General features: G+C 46.1%; 1 protein-coding gene across 2 annotated transcripts in view; it reads right to left on the bottom strand.

Moving 5' to 3' along the window:
* Positions 1-21,757, bottom strand: part of KATNIP (katanin interacting protein) — a 297,865-nt gene that overhangs the window by 62,671 nt on the left and 213,437 nt on the right. For both annotated transcript variants that reach the window (XM_073647803.1, XM_073647802.1), the window contains 2 exons: positions 21,473-21,534; positions 21,033-21,143 (listed from right to left, as the gene is read on the bottom strand). In XM_073647803.1, coding sequence (XP_073503904.1) covers positions 21,033-21,143; positions 21,473-21,534 — 173 coding nt within the window. The remainder of the gene's footprint in view (positions 1-21,032; positions 21,144-21,472; positions 21,535-21,757) is intronic.

The following is a 21,757-nucleotide window of genomic DNA, read 5'->3' on the forward strand; positions in this document are numbered from 1 at the left end:
ACATTTCCGGTGAATGCATTTGTCTTAAAAAAAACGTAAAAAAATCCCCAAACAATAGGATCTTTCTTTAGTATAAAAAACAGTGTCACCAATTTAACAACAATGTAATCACATTGTTCAGCTCATTCACTTCCTCCTCCATCTCCGAAATGACCACATCAGTCACAAGCTGACAGCACTGCAGCACTGCCTTGGCCAAGCGGCAACAGGCTGTGCTGAAGATAACATGCTTAATGCTTAATTGAAAAACTGCCCAGTGCTGCAGAGTTGTTGAAAGCTGTAACACAGCAGCCTGATCTGTGGCTCTCACCGCTGAACATACAGCTAGGCATGGTTGTGTGTGACAATGGGTGGAACCTGGTGACGGAGAAATGACAACCGGGGTAGATACGGTTTCCCTCTATGCCAGTCCTTTCACTGAGCTAAAGAATATGGCTGTGGTGAAATACAACTTCCACTGAGAAGCTGTTTCAGATTGAAAAACATTGTGCCCACCAGAGGATTTGATTCTGAGGGCTGTCCTTTCTCCCCCGCTCAAGAGCCCCATAGCAGCTGCAAAGTTAGAACTATCATGAACTCTCCTGAGGTAGAAGCCAAGGCACACCAGAGGATTCTCTGGTGGGACCGTCCAACCCTGCCAGGAAGCAGTCCTGGCTAAGAAAAGTGTGTGGAAAGGTTCCCGGACACTCTATGGCTGCTTTTTTACGGAGGAGGAAACACACGCAAACACGGGGAGAACATACAAAGTCCTTGCAGATGTTGTCCTTGATGGGATTTGAACCCAGGTTCCCAGCGCTGCAAGTCTTCAGGGCTAACCACTGATCCAATGTGCTGCCGTTCACCCTCTAATATCTAACAGGCTGGAGAAACTTGCACCTACTGCCACTGTATCTTCAGCTCCTTCGTGAGAAAATGTATTTGGGCAGCCACTCAGTCTACCAAATAAAATTCCTGAGAAGAAAATTGGGGATGGCTTAGCTACTGGTACTGGGGGCAGTGCTAATACCATGGCGTCGTACCATAGTTTGCTGGAAATATTCCAGGCTGGTAGGAGGCAAGCAAATTCCCACAGAAAAGTACCAGCAGTAATGTTCAGGGACACGCACTTGTAGAAGACAGAGACAACACCGGGAGAAATAGTGACGGCTGGGGACCGAGTATGGACACGAGGCATGTGGTTGTGAAAAGCTTCCGCCTCCATGAGCCTAAAAGGCCACATTTCAAGTGAAAGCAGCTTTACAGGACTTCCTGTGAGAAATGACACGCAGGGTAGATAGGGTTTCCCTCTATGCCAGTCCTTTCACCGAGCTAAATACAACTGTCAGCAAAAAAAGTTGTGGACTGGCTCCGTACTGTCCCTGGCCACATTCACCTGTCCACATGTTTGTGGTTAGGCGGTCCTTCCCAGTAAGTGCACTGGGGAGGGCACGGGTAATGTTGTGGGACCAGTGCTTGTGGAAGGCGGAGGCGATATTGGGAAATATAGTGGCGGCTGGGGACCGAGTATGGACACCCGGTTGCCGCCGGCATGAGGTTATGAAAAGCTTCCGCCTCCACGAGCCTAAAAGGCCACATTTCAAGTGCAAGCAGCTGTCAAAAATTTGGCAGTATAGTATTGCAGCCTGTGGGTGGGTGGGTGGCAGCCTGCATACTTGCGCTTGTATTCCAAGGAATGGGGTAGGGACAACTGAACGATGCAGTAGAACTAGGACGTGGACGGTGATTGTTGCAAGTCTGCAATGACAGGTTCATGGCGGGAGGCGTCTTCGCATGCGCCAAGGATCACTTATGATGGGCACAGTTTTAGGCAGTGACCTGGGAGTCAGAGATGCTTCCAGGGGTCTTCCCCATGATGTTCCCATGTCTTTTCAGCACTGTATGCATGTGTCACACAGCACATGGCCAGATAAGGTTGAAAAAATGTTAAAATGACATTTACTAGTGAATGCATTTGTCTTGGTTGAAAGCAATGCAAAAGTACAAAAACGCTACGTGTGAACCTAGCCCAAGGTGTGGAGGAGTATTTTTGTTTTTGGTTATTTATTTTGCTTTATATACATTGTACATGTCATGGAAAGGATGTTCCTTAACATATTTCCCAGGAAAATCCATTTTGGTTTTGTTTTGGTATGTTTTATTGTGAGTCCGTAAAAGTGGTGTAATACCTCTGACAACGTTGTTGACAGCAGTGATCTGGGAGTCAGAGATGCTTCCAGGGGTCTTCTCCATGCTGTCCCCATGTAATTTGAGCACTGTTCCTATCGATTTGGGTAATTTTTAGGCCCTCTGCAGACTGCCGGGGGGAGCCGCCTGAAAAAAGGAGATTTTTGTGTACTCACCATAAAATCTCTTTCTCTTAGCCTCTAATTGGGGGACATAGGACCATGGGTGTTATGCTACTGTCCACTAGGAGGCGACACTATGCTTAATCTGAAAAAGATTAACCGTGGCTCCTCCTCTGCAGTATACACCCCTGGACGGCGTCAGCCATCTTCAGTTTTGTGCAAAAGCAGTAGGAGGAAAATAACATGGATAACATAACCATGCCTATAAGAAGGCAACTATGTACGAGCTCAAGAAAAAAAAAATATGAGAACTCAACATAACAATGGCCCGGAATGGACAACAGGGTGGGAGCTGTGTCCCCCAATTAGAGGCTAAGAGAAAGATATTTTATGGTGAGTACACAAAAATCTCCTTTACTCTGTCGCCTCATTGGGGGACACAGGACCATGTGACGTCCCAAAGCAGTCCCTGGGTGGGAAGCAATGGACGAATATTGTGTAGACAGGCCCCTATAATTGGGGCACTGCCGCCAGCAGGATAAGTCTACCCAGGCTCGCGTCTGCCGAAGATTGGGTGTGAACCCTGTAGTGTTTGATAAACGTGTGTAGACTAGTCGAGGCGGCTGCCTTACACACTTGTTGCGCCGAGGCCTGGTGCCGAATGGCCCAGGAGGCCCCTACCGCACGTGTAAAGTGTGCCGTAATACCTGCTGGAAGAGGAGAATTATTGAGGCGGTAGGCCTCTTGTATGGTGGATTTGATCCACCTGGCAAGGGTAGCTTTGGAAGCTGGTAGACCTTTGCGGCCGCCTTCCAGAAGAAGGAAAAGAGAATCAGACTTCCGGAAGGGCGCAGTCCTAGACACATAGATACGTAATGCCCTGACAAGTTCAAGCGTATGCAGAGCCTTCTCCACTCTATGAACCGGGACCGGACAGAGGGATGGCAGTGAAATTTCCTCATTGAGGTGGAAGTTGGACACAACTCTCGGAAGGAAGGATGGAGAACTACCTTGTCCTGGTAAAAAGCCAGGAAGGGACGTCTGCAGGAGAGTGATGTGAGTTCAGACACCCTGCGTAGCGAGGTGATTGCCACTAGGAAAACCACTTTCTGGGATAGAAGGCGGAGTGAGACTTCTCTAAGGGGTTCAAAAGGTGTTTCCTCCAATGCTGTCAGCACCAGGTTGAGATCCCACGTTTCTAGTGGTCGTCTGTAGGGGGGAAACAATCAGGAAACCCCCTGAATAAATGTCCTTACTTGCGGCTTGTTAGCAATGCGCCTCTGAAAAAGCACTGAGAGAGCTGACACCTGGCTCTTAAGGGAGGCCAGGGACAGTCTGGCTTCCAGACCCGATTGGAGAAAACCAAGGACCCTGGAGAGGGAATAAGGGAATGGGGTCTGGCCACGAGATTCGCACCAGGTAAAGAAGGCTTTCCAGGTACGGTAATAAATCTTTACAGAGGTTGGCTTTCGTGCTCTGATCATGGTTGCAATGACGTCAGGCGAGAACCCTGACTGGGTTAAAACCCAGGTCTCAATGGCCATGCCGTCAAATTGAGGGCCCCTGAGTTCTGGTGGTAGAACGGGCCTTGTGACAGAAGATCCTGGCGGTCGGGGAGACGCCAGGGGACGTCTGCTGTGAGCTGCACGATGTCGGTGTATCACGTACGTCTGGGCCAGTCTGGTGCGATTAGGATGGTTGGAACTCCCTCTTGCTTGATCTTCCTCACCACTCTGGATATTAGGGGGAGAGGTGGAAAAATGTACAGGAGCTGGAAATGGGTCCAGTCCTGAACCAGGGCGTTCGCTCCTAGCCATCGCGGGTCGTGTGTTCTGGCCATGAAGTTGGAGACTTTGGCATTGAGGTGGGATGCCATTAGGTCCACGTCCGGAGTCCCCCAGCGATGGCAGATCTGGCGAAAAACTTCGGGATGGAGAGACCACTCTCCCGAGTCCATTCCCTGCCGGCTGAGGAAGTCTGCTTCCCAGTTGTCCACACCCAGAATGTGGACCGCAGAGAGAACCGAACCTGTGTCTTTCGCCCAGTGGAGAATGTGTATCACTTCTCGCATCGCCTGGGCACTGCGGGTCCCTCCTTGGTGATTTACATATGCCACAGCCGTGGCATTGTCCGGCTGTACTCTGATGTGAGAGGCTGCCAGTAAGTGATGGAAGGCTCTCAACGCCAGGAGAATAGCACGAATTTCCAAGATGTTGATGGGCATGGTCGCTTCTGCTGGGGACCACTTGCCCTGTGCCCTGTGGTGTAGGTGTACCGCACCCCAACCCGTCAGGCTCAAGTCGGTGGTCAGAACATTCCATTGACCCGTGAGAAAGGATTTCCCCTTTGTTAGTGAGGTTGGTTTGAGCCACCAGTGCAGGGACCTCCTGGTTGACGACGTCAACTGAAACTCCCTGTCGTGAGAAAAAGGGTTCCTGTCCCATGACTTGAGGATGGCTAGTTGGAGAGGCCTGAGGTGAAGCTGGGCAAATGGGACCGCTTCTATTGCCGCCACCATCCTGCCAAGGACTCTCATGGCAAACCGCTGAGAACGAGGGGGTTTGCGAAGTAGGGTGCGGACTCCTAAATGGAGAGGGAGTGCCTTGTCCTTGGGAAGGAGTACTAGACCCTTGAGGGTGTTGAATAACATTCCCAGGAAGGTCAGAGACTGACTCGGGGTTGGTGATGACTTTGGTAGGTTGACTAACCAGCCCAGGCGACTCAGAATGTCGATTGTGATTGAGACACTGAGTTTGCAGTCCTTGAAGGTGGAAGCTTTGACTAGGAGATCGTCCAGACATGGAACGACTATTATGCCTCTGGAGTGCAGGACGTCCATGGTGACTGCCATGACTTTGGTAAACACTCTGGGAGCCGTGGTGAGTCCAAACGGGAGAGCCACGAACTGGTAGTGTTCCTGGTCGATTGCGAACCTGAGAAATCTCTGATGGGCGGGCGCAATTGATATATGCAGGTATGCATCTTGAATGTCTATGGAGGCGAGAAATTCTCCCTTCTCCATGGACGCAATGATGGACGGAAGGGACTCCATGCGAAAATGACGTACCCGTACATATTTGTTGAGCTGTTTTAGGTCCAGTATGGGCCGTACGCTGCCTCCTTTTTTGGGGACTACGAATAAATGTGAGTAGAACCCTTGGAAGCGCTCGGCCGTGGGGACCGGTACTATGACTCCTGCTTGAAGAAGCGAGGAGACCGCATGGTGGAAGGCAAAAGCCTTGGCTGGCGGTTTTGGGGAAACAGAAAGAATCTGTTTGGCGGGTTGGAAGTGAACTGTATCCTGTATCCTGAAGACACTAGTTCCCTGACCCACCTGTCTTCTGTAATAGGTAGCTAGACTTGGTGGAAGAGCGAAAGATGGCCGCCTACAGGTGGAGTGTGTTCCGGAGTCCGTGAGTCATGATGAGGAGGAAATGCGAGATTTTCCTCCTTTAAATTTTGACAGGCCTGCCCTTGATTTCCAGGCCTTGTCCGACTTGCGTCGACTGCGAGTTGACCCTGCGTGGAGCGCGGTTGTTATTTTGTGCTGGTCGCGAGACGGACCAGTCGGAAGAGTTCCGAAAGGATCGGAATCGTGCTTGACTGCGCTTTTTGTAAGTGTGTTTGGGCTTCAGTTGGGGGAGAGAGGTACTCTTACCCCCGGTGGCATTGGATATCATTGTGTCCAACTGTTCACTGAAAAGCCGACCACTGAGGTACGGGAGGTGTGTGAGAGACTTCTTTGAAGCAGCATCTGCTTTCCATTCCCGCAGCCAGAGGATACGCCGAATCGTGATGGCGTTTGATGCTATCCCCGCTGCACCCCTTGCAGAATCCAGAGCTGCATGGAGCATGTAATCTGCCACAACTGCTATTTGAGCCGCTTGGTCTGACAGTTCAGGGGTAGATGCTTGTAGGCCAGTTTGTAAATTTTGGGCCCAGGCCAAGATGGCCTTGGCAGCCCAAACTGAGGCGAACGCGGGAGCCAGGGAGGCCCCTGCGGCCTCGAAAATTGAACGAGCCATGCGTTCCACCTGCCAGTCTGCTGTGTCCCTGAGGGTTGAGCTATCTGGCAGTGAAAGGAGTGTCTGTGCTGCTAGTCTGGAGACTGGGGGATCCACTACAGGTGGATCTGTCCACTGTTTGGTGACCTCCTGTGGAAAGGGATACCGCACTTCCAGATATTTGCGATTAGTAAACTTTTTCTCAGGTTGTGAGAACTGCTTTTTAAGGATCGCTTTAAACTCTGGGTGGTCAAAGAAGACCTTAGGCGGTTTCAGGACTCCTTCAAAGGAAATCTTATGTCCTGGTGTCTCCAGGGGTGGATCGGAGATGTCCAGCACCCGATGGATGGATGAGATTAGATCATCAACTAGCACTGTATTGCCAGGGGGATAGGGATTAGGGACCCTTCGGTTTCCCTGTCTGAGTCGGAATCACAGATGTCTTCCGAATCCTGTGTATCACTAAGGCGTCTCCTGCTGGGAGAATCGGAGTGGAGGCCTTCTCTGGTCAGGGATGGCTGTGGGGATCTACATTGTCTGTCCCTGTCAGGGGACGGTCTAGATGAGCTGGGAGTACGGTGTCTCTCACTGGAAGGGGACGACCGTGTGGTATGGGATGACGCAGATGAACGTGACCTGTGGGTCCGCTTGCGTCTCGACCTAGACGTGGATGTGCCCGTGCCATCATGTCCCCGAGTGGAACTCTCCCTTTGCTGAGTAGGGTTCATAGCCGAGGCATGACTCTGCAGAGCCTGAAGCAATGTGGACGTGAGGTTATCTATAGACTGCGTCATAGATTGCGACATCTGAGTGACCCATTCCGGTGTGGTATTAGGCACCGAAGTATTGGCAAGGGCTTCATGGGGCTCTGGCACAGCAGTCTGCATGCAGTCCTGGCAATGTGGATACGTGCTGCCACTAGGGAGAGCATTACTGCAAGCTGTACAGATTATCTTTAGGTGTGCCTCCTATGCGACACTAAGCAAAAACTGAAGATGGCTGACGCCGTCCAGGGGTGTATACTGCAGAGGAGGAGCCACTGTTAATCTTTTTCAGATTAAGCATAGTGTCGCCTCCTAGTGGACAGCAGCATAACACCCATGGTCCTGTGTCCCCCAATGAGGCGACAGAGTAATGCTTGAGTTTTCCATACACTTACATTGGGCTCGTTGCTATGGTCAAGCTCCCGAGTATTCCAATTTGCTTGACCCGAGCATCGAGCACCCGAGCATTTTAGTGCTCGCTCATCAGTAATAATTTTACATTTGTCCACAGTAAACTTCTTCTGCCAAGTGGATAGCCAAATTCTCAGTTTGTCCAAGTCAGCTTGTAACTTATATACATCCACCATACACTAAACTATACTACATTGCTTGGTGTCATCTGCAAACATAGAAACGCCTCTATTAAGCCCATCTTTTATATAATTAATAAATAGGTTATGAGAGAAAATATCTTACGAAAAAATGGTGCTAATTTTAGTTGATTCAGCTATATTTTTATAAATATGTTATATAATGTTTTATTATAACTGCTTTACTGTGCAATCATAGAAACACAGTGAAAATGTCGCCAGACAGAGCCTTAATCAGGTTTTATCTTATGTTATCTTAAGCTTCTCTGATGCATTTCTCAAGAGTTTAGAAGCAAATCCTCTTTTGAACGTTTTCTATAAACAGATCACATTCAATTTTCTCACTACAGTTACTTTTAATTCCCAATAGTTGTCCATATGGTTAAGTCTTTGAAGCAGTGCTGCTCTGTGTGGGATTTTCAACCTTTAACTAAGGTTCACAAAAAAATGTTGCTGTATACTGCTGACAGAAAACAAATGAAAAACATTTGCAGAATAAAATAGGTTAGAAAGAACCAGACCATGTGATTAATAAAAAGGTCTGTGTTTTTTTATTATTTCAGAAACATTGTCCATGTGCAAGTAGCATCTTTAGAGAAGAAGAGAACAAGAATTCTAGTGCCACCTATTGGAAGTAGAAACAGTAAGTCCATATCGAAGCTTTAAAGAGGACCGGTCAGAAGGATATTTGAACCACAATTAAAGATATGAGTGTAAAGCCCATTTAATGCATATTACAGTCATACCTTTGTAGTAGAATTTCATTGGGGAATTTTTGAGAAATTTTTGAAGTTTATTTTAATGGATTGGGGAAGGCACTTCACTCACCAGCTTGCTCTTCTTCACTGCCCACCACCGGACAATGATTGACAGGTCACTCTTCTATTAGGGACCTGCCTCCCCCGCACAGGTGCTGTCATTGTGAAAAAAACGGAGAAAACAAGAGTAGTATAGCAAAAGAAAAAATATATTTTTATTTGTAATTCATCACCATAATGATAGAGGGTTATACAAAAATAATAATGACAAGGCAAGAGGATCTAGGAAGGTAGTGCCAGAAAACAAAGTGACCCATGGCAACAAAAATGCGGGACAATCTAAAAGAAAAGGGCATAATCAACTGTACATGCAAAAGGACACTCCATACATGTATAGCCCCACATTATAGCAGTACATGATTATAAAGAATCACCCTTTATAGGGCGCAAGTCATTTTGATAGACAAAATGGACAACATAATGTGCAAAAATCGCAAAATGTAAAATGGTAACATGAGGAGGAAATGCAAAGCCAGAATAGAAAGTACTAGCTGCCATATGCCCATAGAGTGAAATGCATAAGTACACAAGGAATGCCCAAGAGGTAGAAAAAATCACTCACCCCGATACAAATCACCGGGTGACAGAAAGCCCGCAGGATGCCAGGGGAATCACAAGGAGTGCTTACAAGTGGAAGTGCGCCCCGACGCGCGTTTCGCTCTTCTTTTTCAAGAGGCGCTGTGAAGTGTACCTAACAGGACCTGAATATATACGCCCACCGCTAGTCACATGGTGGGTAGGGACGCAGTTCATTGGTGTGGAGCGGCGCGTGTACCCAGAGCCGCGCCCCCCGCCGCACGCATCACAGCCGCCAAGTCCCGAGCGCGCGCCCGGGGGCGTGCCTAGGAAACGCCCCCAGGAGCGCGCCGGGGGCAGGAGGCAGCCGGACACGGGCGCGGGCCAGCCCAGGACCGGAGGACACGCGCACCACCAATGTATGAATAAAGGTAATGGATAGAAATATGCACAAGGGACAGAGAGCATATAATAAAAAACATCAAATGAGATCAAATACTCTCTGTCACAGAACAATAAATATGATAACCTAATGGGGCATCAATACGACAAGGATCCAAAAACAGTCACATAAATAATTAAGATAAATTCCCAAAGTGGATATAAATCACAAGATAAATACATGGATACAAGTCAACATAGAACCATTTCCCACATAAACAGGAAAGGTGATAATCATCTAAAGGCTCTTGGGAAATGATCCGGGTTATCGGCTGTAGGATATCTTGAACAGTAGATAAAAAAGGGTCCATAAGGTGCACAATAGTAAGGGGTTCATAGCCACGGATCTAAAAAAGTAAGAAAAAGAAAAAGTAAAGAACACACAATTAAAAATAGGCTAAAAACTGAAGCACGGACTAAAGGTCAGAAGAAGTAAGCGCTGAGGGAGAGCATCACCAAGCAAAAGGGCCCAATCATAAAAATGAGGAAAAATTCAAATTTTCATTAAGGCCGCGCGGTACCAGGGTATCCAGGGTGCTGATCCATCTGGCCTCTTTTTGTGCAAGGCACAATTTATAGTCACCACCCCGAGAGCCCAGATGCACCACATCAATTCCACGCACCATCAGGCTGCGTGGATCACAATCATGAACTTGTTTAAAATGTCGTGGTAAAGTTCTGAGCACCCGGGGATCCGACACAGATCTAGCCGCGCTAATGTCCCGAACATGCTCCCGCACCCGAATCCTCAATTCCCTTGTAGTAAGACCCACGTAAATCTTTTGACACCCACACGTGGCATAATAAACCACGTGTGTTGTACTACAGGAAATATATCTGAGAATTCGGTATGTCCGGGAGCCATCTGAGTTCATAAAGGTAGAACAACGAAGCACGTTAGCGCAAGCTACACAGTGGCCACATGGATAGGATCCAACCCTGGGACCGCGCGACCCAAAAGGGTTAGGTGCCGGTGGGACATAATGACTTGAAGTAACCAGATCACCCAGATTCCTGGCTCGTCTGGCAGTCATAAGTGGAAATTGTCCCACCACATCCCTCAGAGATGGCTCCGCCCCAAGAACACTCCAATGTCGTGAGAGGACCTGCCTCATAGAATCCCACTCATGATTATAAGTGGAAATGAAGCGGGTCCTCCCAGGATACTCAGACGGTGGCGATCCCGGAGGGGGGTATAGTAGACTGCTGCGGGGGGTGCTACGGGCCCTACCATAGCCACGGCCGATGCAACGGTTACTATAGCCTCTCTGTTTGAAGCGTTGAGTCAAAACTGCCGCCTGCTTTTCAAAATTGGCCTCCGTCGAGCAGATGCGCTTAATCCTGAGGAATTGTCCGACCGGAACGGCCCTAATTGTAGAAGGAGTATGACCAGAGGCAGCGTGCACCAAAGAGTTCACAGCCGTGGGCTTCCTGTAGACGTCAGTCTGAATGAGGGAGTGTGAGTCCACCACCAGAGTGACGTCCAGGAAGTCCAGGCGTGTAAGGCTATGGGTATACGTTACCCATAGCCTTACACGCCTGGACTTCCTGGACATTAGCGCGGCTAGATCTGTGTCGGATCCCCGGGTGCTCAGAACTTTACCACGACATTTTAAATAAGTTCATGATTGTGATCCACGCAGCCTGATGGTGCGTGGAATTGATGTGGTGCATCTGGGCTCTCGGGGTGGTGACTATAAATTGTGCCTTGCACAAAAAGAGGCCAGATGGATCAGCACCCTGGATACCCTGGTACCGCGCGGCCTTAATGAAAATTTGAATTTTTCCTCATTTTTATGATTGGGCCCTTTTGCTTGGTGATGCTCTCCCTCAGCGCTTACTTCTTCTGACCTTTAGTCCGTGCTTCAGTTTTTAGCCTATTTTTAATTGTGTGTTCTTTACTTTTTCTTTTTCTTACTTTTTTAGATCCGTGGCTATGAACCCCTTACTATTGTGCACCTTATGGACCCTTTTTTATCTACTGTTCAAGATATCCTACAGCCGATAACCCGGATCATTTCCCAAGAGCCTTTAGATGATTATCACCTTTCCTGTTTATGTGGGAAATGGTTCTATGTTGACTTGTATCCATGTATTTATCTTGTGATTTATATCCACTTTGGGAATTTATCTTAATTATTTATGTGACTGTTTTTGGATCCTTGTCGTATTGATGCCCCATTAGGTTATCATATTTATTGTTCTGTGACAGAGAGTATTTGATCTCATTTGATGTTTTTTATTATATGCTCTCTGTCCCTTGTGCATATTTCTATCCATTACCTTTATTCATACATTGGTGGTGCGCGTGTCCTCCGGTCCTGGGCTGGCCCGCGCCCGTGTCCGGCTGCCTCCTGCCCCCGGCGCGCTCCTGGGGGCGTTTCCTAGGCACGCCCCCGGGCGCACGCTCGGGACTTGGCGGCTGTGATGCGTGCGGCGGGGGGCGCGGCTCTGGGTACACGCGCCGCTCCACACCAATGAACTGCGTCCCTACCCACCATGTGACTAGCGGTGGGCGTATATATTCAGGTCCTGTTAGGTACACTTCACAGCGCCTCTTGAAAAAGAAGAGCGAAACGCGCGTCGGGGCGCGCTTCCACTTGTAAGCACTCCTTGTGATTCCCCTGGCATCCTGCGGGCTTTCTGTCACCCGGTGATTTGTATCGGGGTGAGTGATTTTTTCTACCTCTTGGGCATTCCTTGTGTACTTATGCATTTCACTCTATGGGCATATGGCAGCTAGTACTTTCTATTCTGGCTTTGCATTTCCTCCTCATGTTACCATTTTACATTTTGCGATTTTTGCACATTATGTTGTCCATTTTGTCTATCAAAATGACTTGCGCCCTATAAAGGGTGATTCTTTATAATCATGTACTGCTATAATGTGGGGCTATACATGTATGGAGTGTCCTTTTGCATGTACAGTTGATTATGCCCTTTTCTTTTAGATTGTCCCGCATTTTTGTTGCCATGGGTCACTTTGTTTTCTGGCACTACCTTCCTAGATCCTCTTGCCTTGTCATTATTATTTTTGTATAACCCTCTATCATTATGGTGATGAATTACAAATAAAAATATATTTTTTCTTTTGCTATACTACTCTTGTTTTCTCCGGTTTTTTCATATTGAATGTGAGTAGGCAATTTGAACCTGGTGCCGGACAATATGTCATAGCACCATGTTCCATACCATAGTATTTATTTGGCCAGCCTTGTTCTTATTTACAGGTGCTGTCATTGCCCGGGTTCATTGCAATGATGGCACCTGCGCAGTGAGCTCCTAGTGACCATGCGGGAGTCTGTACATTGATCTCACCAAGTCATCAAGAGCTCACTGAGCAGAAGCCGTCCTTTCTGATGAAACTAGCCAAGACAATGATGACACCTGTGCAGGTGAGACAGGTCACTGAGGTAAGAGTGACCAGTCAATCTGGAGACGAGTGGTGGGCGGCAAAGTACTGCTGACCTAGTAAGTGAAGTACCTGCCCCAATGCACTTAAGAATAAAACTTCAAAAATAGATGTGTCAATGGTTTCCCAAAGAAATTCTACTAGAAAGGTATGAGTGTAAAGGGGCTTTAAACTGATATGTTTAGTTAGGGGTTGAATAACCTACTGACAGGTCCACTTTAAAGGATCTTGCCATATAACTTCGGATAAGAAGCCAAACTAGAAACCATTCACAGACACGTGTTTCAAGGAGTTTGCTCCCTCATCAGTGCAAAGCAGGAGATCTGGTTTGGTTGGTTGTAGGACCTCTTACAAGGGAGCTAAAGGGAAAGTTTCTCCTTGTGGAAAGTGCCAAGCTGGTGTAGGGAGACTTGTAGGCCATGCAATGCTCCTCTGGGAATTTATCAGGTGGCACATGAGTTCCTGTCTATAGAAATTATTTGCATATTTAATTTCCCAGGGGAGCACTTATAATCATGAGTGGGATTCTATGAGGCAGGTCCTCTCACGACATTGGAGTGTTCTTGGGGCGGAGCCATCTCTGAGGGATGTGGTGGGACAATTTCCACTTATGACTGCCAGACGAGCCAGGAATCTGGGTGATCTGGTTACTTCAAGTCATTATGTCCCACCGGCACCTAACCCTTTTGGGTCGCGCGGTCCCAGGGTTGGATCCTATCCATGTGGCCACTGTGTAGCTTGCGCTAACGTGCTTCGTTGTTCTACCTTTATGAACTCAGATGGCTCCCGGACATACCGAATTCTCAGATATATTTCCTGTAGTACAACACACGTGGTTTATTATGCCACGTGTGGGTGTCAAAAGATTTACGTGGGTCTTACTACAAGGGAATTGAGGATTCGGGTGCGGGAGCATGTTCGGGACATTAGCGCGGCTAGATCTGTGTCGGATCCCCGGGTGCTCAGAACTTTACCACGACATTTTAAATAAGTTCATGATTGTGATCCACGCAGCCTGATGGTGCGTGGAATTGATGTGGTGCATCTGGGCTCTCGGGGTGGTGACTATAAATTGTGCCTTGCACAAAAAGAGGCCAGATGGATCAGCACCCTGGATACCCTGGTACCGCGCGGCCTTAATGAAAATTTGAATTTTTCCTCATTTTTATGATTGGGCCCTTTTGCTTGGTGATGCTCTCCCTCAGCGCTTACTTCTTCTGACCTTTAGTCCGTGCTTCAGTTTTTAGCCTATTTTTAATTGTGTGTTCTTTACTTTTTCTTTTTCTTACTTTTTTAGATCCGTGGCTATGAACCCCTTACTATTGTGCACCTTATGGACCCTTTTTTATCTACTGTTCAAGATATCCTACAGCCGATAACCCGGATCATTTCCCAAGAGCCTTTAGATGATTATCACCTTTCCTGTTTATGTGGGAAATGGTTCTATGTTGACTTGTATCCATGTATTTATCTTGTGATTTATATCCACTTTGGGAATTTATCTTAATTATTTATGTGACTGTTTTTGGATCCTTGTCGTATTGATGCCCCATTAGGTTATCATATTTATTGTTCTGTGACAGAGAGTATTTGATCTCATTTGATGTTTTTTATTATATGCTCTCTGTCCCTTGTGCATATTTCTATCCATTACCTTTATTCATACATTGGTGGTGCGCGTGTCCTCCGGTCCTGGGCTGGCCCGCGCCCGTGTCCGGCTGCCTCCTGCCCCCGGCGCGCTCCTGGGGGCGTTTCCTAGGCACGCCCCCGGGCGCACGCTCGGGACTTGGCGGCTGTGATGCGTGCGGCGGGGGGCGCGGCTCTGGGTACACGCGCCGCTCCACACCAATGAACTGCGTCCCTACCCACCATGTGACTAGCGGTGGGCGTATATATTCAGGTCCTGTTAGGTACACTTCACAGCGCCTCTTGAAAAAGAAGAGCGAAACGCGCGTCGGGGCGCGCTTCCACTTGTAAGCACTCCTTGTGATTCCCCTGGCATCCTGCGGGCTTTCTGTCACCCGGTGATTTGTATCGGGGTGAGTGATTTTTTCTACCTCTTGGGCATTCCTTGTGTACTTATGCATTTCACTCTATGGGCATATGGCAGCTAGTACTTTCTATTCTGGCTTTGCATTTCCTCCTCATGTTACCATTTTACATTTTGCGATTTTTGCACATTATGTTGTCCATTTTGTCTATCAAAATGACTTGCGCCCTATAAAGGGTGATTCTTTATAATCATGTACTGCTATAATGTGGGGCTATACATGTATGGAGTGTCCTTTTGCATGTACAGTTGATTATGCCCTTTTCTTTTAGATTGTCCCGCATTTTTGTTGCCATGGGTCACTTTGTTTTCTGGCACTACCTTCCTAGATCCTCTTGCCTTGTCATTATTATTTTTGTATAACCCTCTATCATTATGGTGATGAATTACAAATAAAAATATATTTTTTCTTTTGCTATACTACTCTTGTTTTCTCCGGTTTTTTCATATTGAATGTGAGTAGGCAATTTGAACCTGGTGCCGGACAATATGTCATAGCACCATGTTCCATACCATAGTATTTATTTGGCCAGCCTTGTTCTTATTTACAGGTGCTGTCATTGCCCGGGTTCATTGCAATGATGGCACCTGCGCAGTGAGCTCCTAGTGACCATGCGGGAGTCTGTACATTGATCTCACCAAGTCATCAAGAGCTCACTGAGCAGAAGCCGTCCTTTCTGATGAAACTAGCCAAGACAATGATGACACCTGTGCAGGTGAGACAGGTCACTGAGGTAAGAGTGACCAGTCAATCTGGAGACGAGTGGTGGGCGGCAAAGTACTGCTGACCTAGTAAGTGAAGTACCTGCCCCAATGCACTTAAGAATAAAACTTCAAAAATAGATGTGTCAATGGTTTCCCAAAGAAATTCTACTAGAAAGGTATGAGTGTAAAGGGGCTTTAAACTGATATGTTTAGTTAGGGGTTGAATAACCTACTGACAGGTCCACTTTAAAGGATCTTGCCATATAACTTCGGATAAGAAGCCAAACTAGAAACCATTCACAGACACGTGTTTCAAGGAGTTTGCTCCCTCATCAGTGCAAAGCAGGAGATCTGGTTTGGTTGGTTGTAGGACCTCTTACAAGGGAGCTAAAGGGAAAGTTTCTCCTTGTGGAAAGTGCCAAGCTGGTGTAGGGAGACTTGTAGGCCATGCAATGCTCCTCTGGGAATTTATCAGGTGGCACATGAGTTCCTGTCTATAGAAATTATTTGCATATTTAATTTCCCAGGGGAGCACTGCATGGCTGGTAAGTCTTCCTATGACATTTTGGCAGTCTTCACAAAGAGAAATTTTCCCCAATAGATTTTCCTCTTTAAAACAACCATATACATGGCAGATAAATGGTGGCTCTGGTTTTGAGCTTTTTTGGGGATAAAACTATGCAGTATACCACTCAGCATTGTGTAACAAGGAGCAACAGAAACCTAAATAAAAGAAATAATAAATGTGTGAACAGAGCAGAAGACAAATTCTACAATATTTTACTATTGGAAATTCAGGTATGAACAGTATGAGAGGCCTTTGTATGCGTATACATCTTTACCCAGGTCCAACCCCCACACCAACTGAAACTGCATCCCTGTTTACTGACCTGGAAATGCTGTCCAAAGAAACCCTAACCCTGTATATACATATATGTATATATAGAGAGATAGATACACACACACATATATACGCACACACACAAACAGGCTTTTACCAGTTGAGGACTAGCCCCTAGACTGTCAGACACAGTCTCATCAGTGCTCATTGTCATATATACATTTCTAGACAGAATAACAGAGGGAAGGCACAACACAGTCTTAAGAAAGGATGATCTACAACTGCTATGTTTTGGGGAATACAAGTGTTTACTTTATATTTGTATTGAATTGCTACATATAATAGGTGGTACTAGAGTTTCTCTTCTCTCTGAAAAAGATATTTGCATATTTAAATTCCCAGAGGAGCATTGCATGGCCTATAAGTCTCCTAATGCAATCTTAGCGCTCTATAAAATAAACGTTTCCCCTTTGACCACCTGCCTCTCACTCTACTTTGCACTGATGAGGGGCAAACGCCCCAAAACAAGGGTCTTCAAAAGAAGTTTCTGGTTTGGCTTTTATCCTAAATGACGTGGCAAAGGGTTGATGTTGGCTTTAAAGGGTCGATATTGACTTTTAGGATTGCTATTTCTAATATGTGGCACTAAAGTTCAGGTCCTCTTCCTTTCGAAGAGCCTAACTTAAAATATTTACTCAAACACACGTGCCAGGGGGTAAATGAAAGTTGTTATTTAGATTTATTAAAAGTTTGGATAAAATGTCATCGGCAAGGTTAGAGTCACACTGACATATTTCTGCAGCAATTATGTCACTAAAAATTACAGCTAAAAATCACTGCAAAATCTGTCCCCATAGACATGCACTAAATGTTATTGGAGGATGTCACACCAGTGATTTTCCTCTAGCGATCGGCTGGAAGCTGATGCTAATAGCAGTTTAGCCCAAGGGAGAGGACACTGCTGGAAAATGCAACTGAACTGAAATAAATGGTATCTGACAATTACTTAGCACACGGAGGATATTCACTGCTGTGAAAAAAGCAATTGGCGCTACGGATTTTTTTTTTTGTAAAACCTCAGATCACTAAAGAAATGTTCAATGTTTAGAGGGAATGTGGAGAAATAACAGCTTGTAAATGACTGACGCTAAACAAACAGGATGAGGGCATATTGCAGAAGGCTCCTGCTGCAGCAGCACCAACATGATACTCCTGTACCCATGTCATTGTGTTAATCTAATCACTGCCTAATAATGCCATCTTAATTAATTAATTAAACCAGGAAAGACTGAAAAAGTGACAAGATAGCACAATGGGGCATCATCCAGACAATATAGCGCTATGCGTTCTGCTCTCCTGGCTTCGTTATGATAAGCATAACACTATCAAAGCGCATCACTATTTAATATGAACATAAAATGCTATGTACACACCAAGGATGTGTTTTTTCAGATCCTTGGTGCCAGTTTTTACTTACATTTTTAAACTATTTAAACCGGCAACCTGTTGTTCCTTGCACTATTATTGTGATTCTTCTGAAAAAGAAGTTGGTGTGACTTCGAAACGCGTTAAAAAAACCCCAATTGATTCCTTATCGATGTTTCCTGGCTTGTATCAGGCCAGAAGCGCAGCACCTTAGCTATATCAATTTCTCCAAAATGTTCATCTCAATTCTCAAAAGATTTGAAATAAAATACAGATCAAGAAATAGTTAAAGGTGTTAATTACTGTCACGCCAATCTATAGTAAATGATAACACAGGATAGGAGACCGCACGTGTCTCCTCGAGTTGTAATTAGTATTAGACTGTGATGTGTTCTCATGGCAGTATTCCTTTATAGGATCTCTTTTAGGGTCTCTTTTAACAGTTTTTCAATAAAATTTCATATATATATGAGAGCATGTCCTTGGGGAAATATATTTTCTCACCAGCACTTCTTCACTGCTTTATAATGTATATACAAAGGTCATGTTGTAATATATATATATATATATATATATGTGTATATGTATATAAATAGTTACTTACTTGGCTGCTGGCTGTAGATGTGATAAAATCACTGTTTTATCAGCCAGAGAGTATCACTAGAGATGTAACAAACAGTAAACCTGCTGCCAGGGGCTTTGTATAAGCCCCTTCCACCACTGAATGACAGTTTTCTATGTTCACTGTGCAGAGTCTCGGTGGAGGGGAATGGGGTTATACAGAGCTCATGAATATGGAGGCCTACATGGCAGAAGGTTTACTAGTCCCATAGTGATAATCCCCTGCTGATAAAACAGCAATTTCATAAAAACTACACTAAGCAGCCCAGTAAGTGACACATCAGTAGAATCAGGGCTTCTGTCCCTACATTAGGGGTGGGGAACCTTTTTGCTTCCAGGAGCCATTTGAATATTTACACCATCCTTGAGAGGCCGTACAATATTATCAACTTGAAATGTATCCTGCTACATTTGGTCAAACAATTAATTAACTCTCCCCTAATGTGATGGCTGGAGCTGCTTCTCTTTGGTGTGAAGTATGATGTTAGGTGGTAATGGTGATACTACGAGCAACTGCTTATCCAGATTTGTGTCGGTCTGGAGCACAGTCAACTCTTTGCAATTAATATGGAAAAGAACTCGCAGCAGTACGTTCTGAACACAGATTTCTATTACACTGCATGTATCCTCACAGTGGGAAATTCATCACTACTCATGTAACATTGATATAATTCAAGGACAGGGAGGTCTGCAGTATATACATCACATAGGAAACACAGACTACTGTATATACATAACATAGAAGACCATGAGGCTGCAGCATAAATATCACATAGGAGACACTGGGACTGGAGCATTTACATTACACAGGAGACGCTGGGGCATATACATTACAGAAGATGCTGCGGCATATACATCACAGGTGTTACGATACTGGTGAAGCAAGGCTGGAATCAAATTGCCAGAGGAGCACTAGTGGGGTACAGCAAGCGATAGTAGGAGTCCTTGGAGGTAGCAATAGAAGTTGTGGGAAACAATCCGGAGAGGAGTGGGAACAGTCTGGGTAAGACAGTTCTCAGGAGCTTGAGACTGGAACTAGACAAACAGCTAGACACAATACTCAAGCAATGAATGAGTGTCCAACATGGCTTTAAATAGGCCCAAAGAGGAAACAAGATGGCTTCCACAGGTTCAGAATCTACCATCTTCGTAAAGGGGAAATTGCAGAACACAACAGCAGCTTCTAGTGGTAGGGAGTTTAAATGCAGCACAGTTATTCAAAGTGAACCACACAGGCACTATTGGTCAATCCGCACAAGGACAACAGGAGTCCTGACAGCAGCTGGGAGCATATACATCACAGGAGACACTGGGAGCATATACAGCACAGGAGATGGTGGGAGTATATACATAACAGGAGGGGCTGGGAGCATATACATTATAGGAGGGGCTGGGGGCATATACATTACAGGAGACGCTGGGATCACATATGCTGTGGGCATATACATGACAGGAGGGGCTGGGGCATATACATCACAGGAGGGGCTGGGGCATAGACATCACAGGAGAGGCTAGGGGCATATATACATCACAGGAGGGGCTGGGGCATAGACATCACAGGAGACGCTGGGGGCATACATCACAGGAGACGCTGGGGGCATATACATCACAGGAGAGGCTAGGGGCATATATACATCACAGGAGGGGCTGGGGCATAGACATCACAGGAGACGCTGGGGGCATACATCACAGGAGACGCTGGGGGCATATACATCACAGGAGAGGCTAGGGGCATATATACATCACAGGAGGGGCTGGGGCATAGACATCACAGGAGACGCTGGGGGCATACATCACAGGAGACGCTGGGGGCATATACATCACAGGACGGGCTGGGGCATATACATCACAGGAGAGGCTAGGGGCATATATACATCACAGGACGGGCTGGGGCATATACATCACAGGAGAGGCTAGGGGCATATATACATCACAGGACGGGCTGGGGCATATACATCACAGGACGGGCTGGGGCATATACATCACACGAGATGCTGTGAGCATATACATTACAGGAGGGGTTGGGGGCATGTACATTAAAGGAGATACCGTGACATATACATGAAAGGAGGGGTCGCTGCTGTTATCGTCTTCATTGGTGGGATTGGAGCGCAGAGGGTGCTGACTCCGCCCACAAAGTACGTCCTGACGCTAACATGAGTCAGAATTTAACCTTTCTTTGCACATGCTGCAATGTTTAAGGACCTGTGCCAGAGGTTCCCCACCCCTGCCCTACATGATGCTGATCTCAGATTATTTAGCAATAACCTGATGACAGATTCCCTTTAAATTTAAAAAAAAAACAACAAAATCAGCGTAGTCCTACTGACCCGGAGAATCATGTTGATGGGTTTCAGAGCCTTGATCTCGGGTTCACTGGGGGTCCCTGCAGCCAAACCCCAGTGATTGGTAGAATTTTTGTAGAATTAGATAAACTTCCATTCAGCAAACATAAAAACAAGCAGCATGAAGAAAATTCACATATTCTAAATCAAACACAATCTTAAAATAATCACGTTTTCCATTTCAATGGAAATCAAAACAAATACAAAAAGGATACTGTTCTCCATGAGCTGGATTTTCTCTCCGTGGCCATTGTACATCTCAAGACCATTCAGACCGATGTAATAAGGATCACCCCAGCTGGTGAGAAGCTGAAATTGGAAGATGACTGAACACAATTTTTAAGGAAAGGAGAACTTTATTTGTGACAATCAAAATGTTGGTGGTTGTAAGAACAGACTTGATCTAACTTTTGCAGCATGCTACAAAAACTATACTGCTACAGAAGGATCCTACTGTGAAGGGCATCCTGCTACTAAAATAGGAGAACCGTACACGGTCATTTTATTCCCTAGTTTCTAAACTATGGCACTTATGATGCGCTCGTTGGAAGAAATCTCGCACTTTTTTAGTTTAAGAAGCTCAGAAGTTTTGAAAACACGGAATTTGTTTACGTCTAGAGAAGAAAACTGAGAAAACTAGAGCATGAAAGGATACAGCCACAGGGCATCAGTGGTGCTTCATAATCCATGCTAGCAGGTTCAATGCATTTTAAATTACTGTAAAAAAAGCACAAGAAAAATGAGTACAGTAAAGCCGGATACAGTAACCAGATGAGCAGCATTACAATTCATGGGAGCACCTTTATTCCTCTCTTTTTTTTCTGTAGTTTATTGCTATCCCATACGTATGGCATAACATCCTGATCGCTGGGGTCTGACCCCCACAGCACGGGGTTCTGCTGGGTTCTAGAGTTGCATTCTCAGGAACGACGGGGGTCCC

This window comes from Phyllobates terribilis, unplaced genomic scaffold (genome assembly GCF_046119375.1).
Source record: "Phyllobates terribilis strain yellow unplaced genomic scaffold, ASM4611937v1 Scaffold_9__5_contigs__length_417890890, whole genome shotgun sequence".
In the NCBI taxonomy this organism is placed as follows: domain Eukaryota; kingdom Metazoa; phylum Chordata; class Amphibia; order Anura; family Dendrobatidae; genus Phyllobates; species Phyllobates terribilis.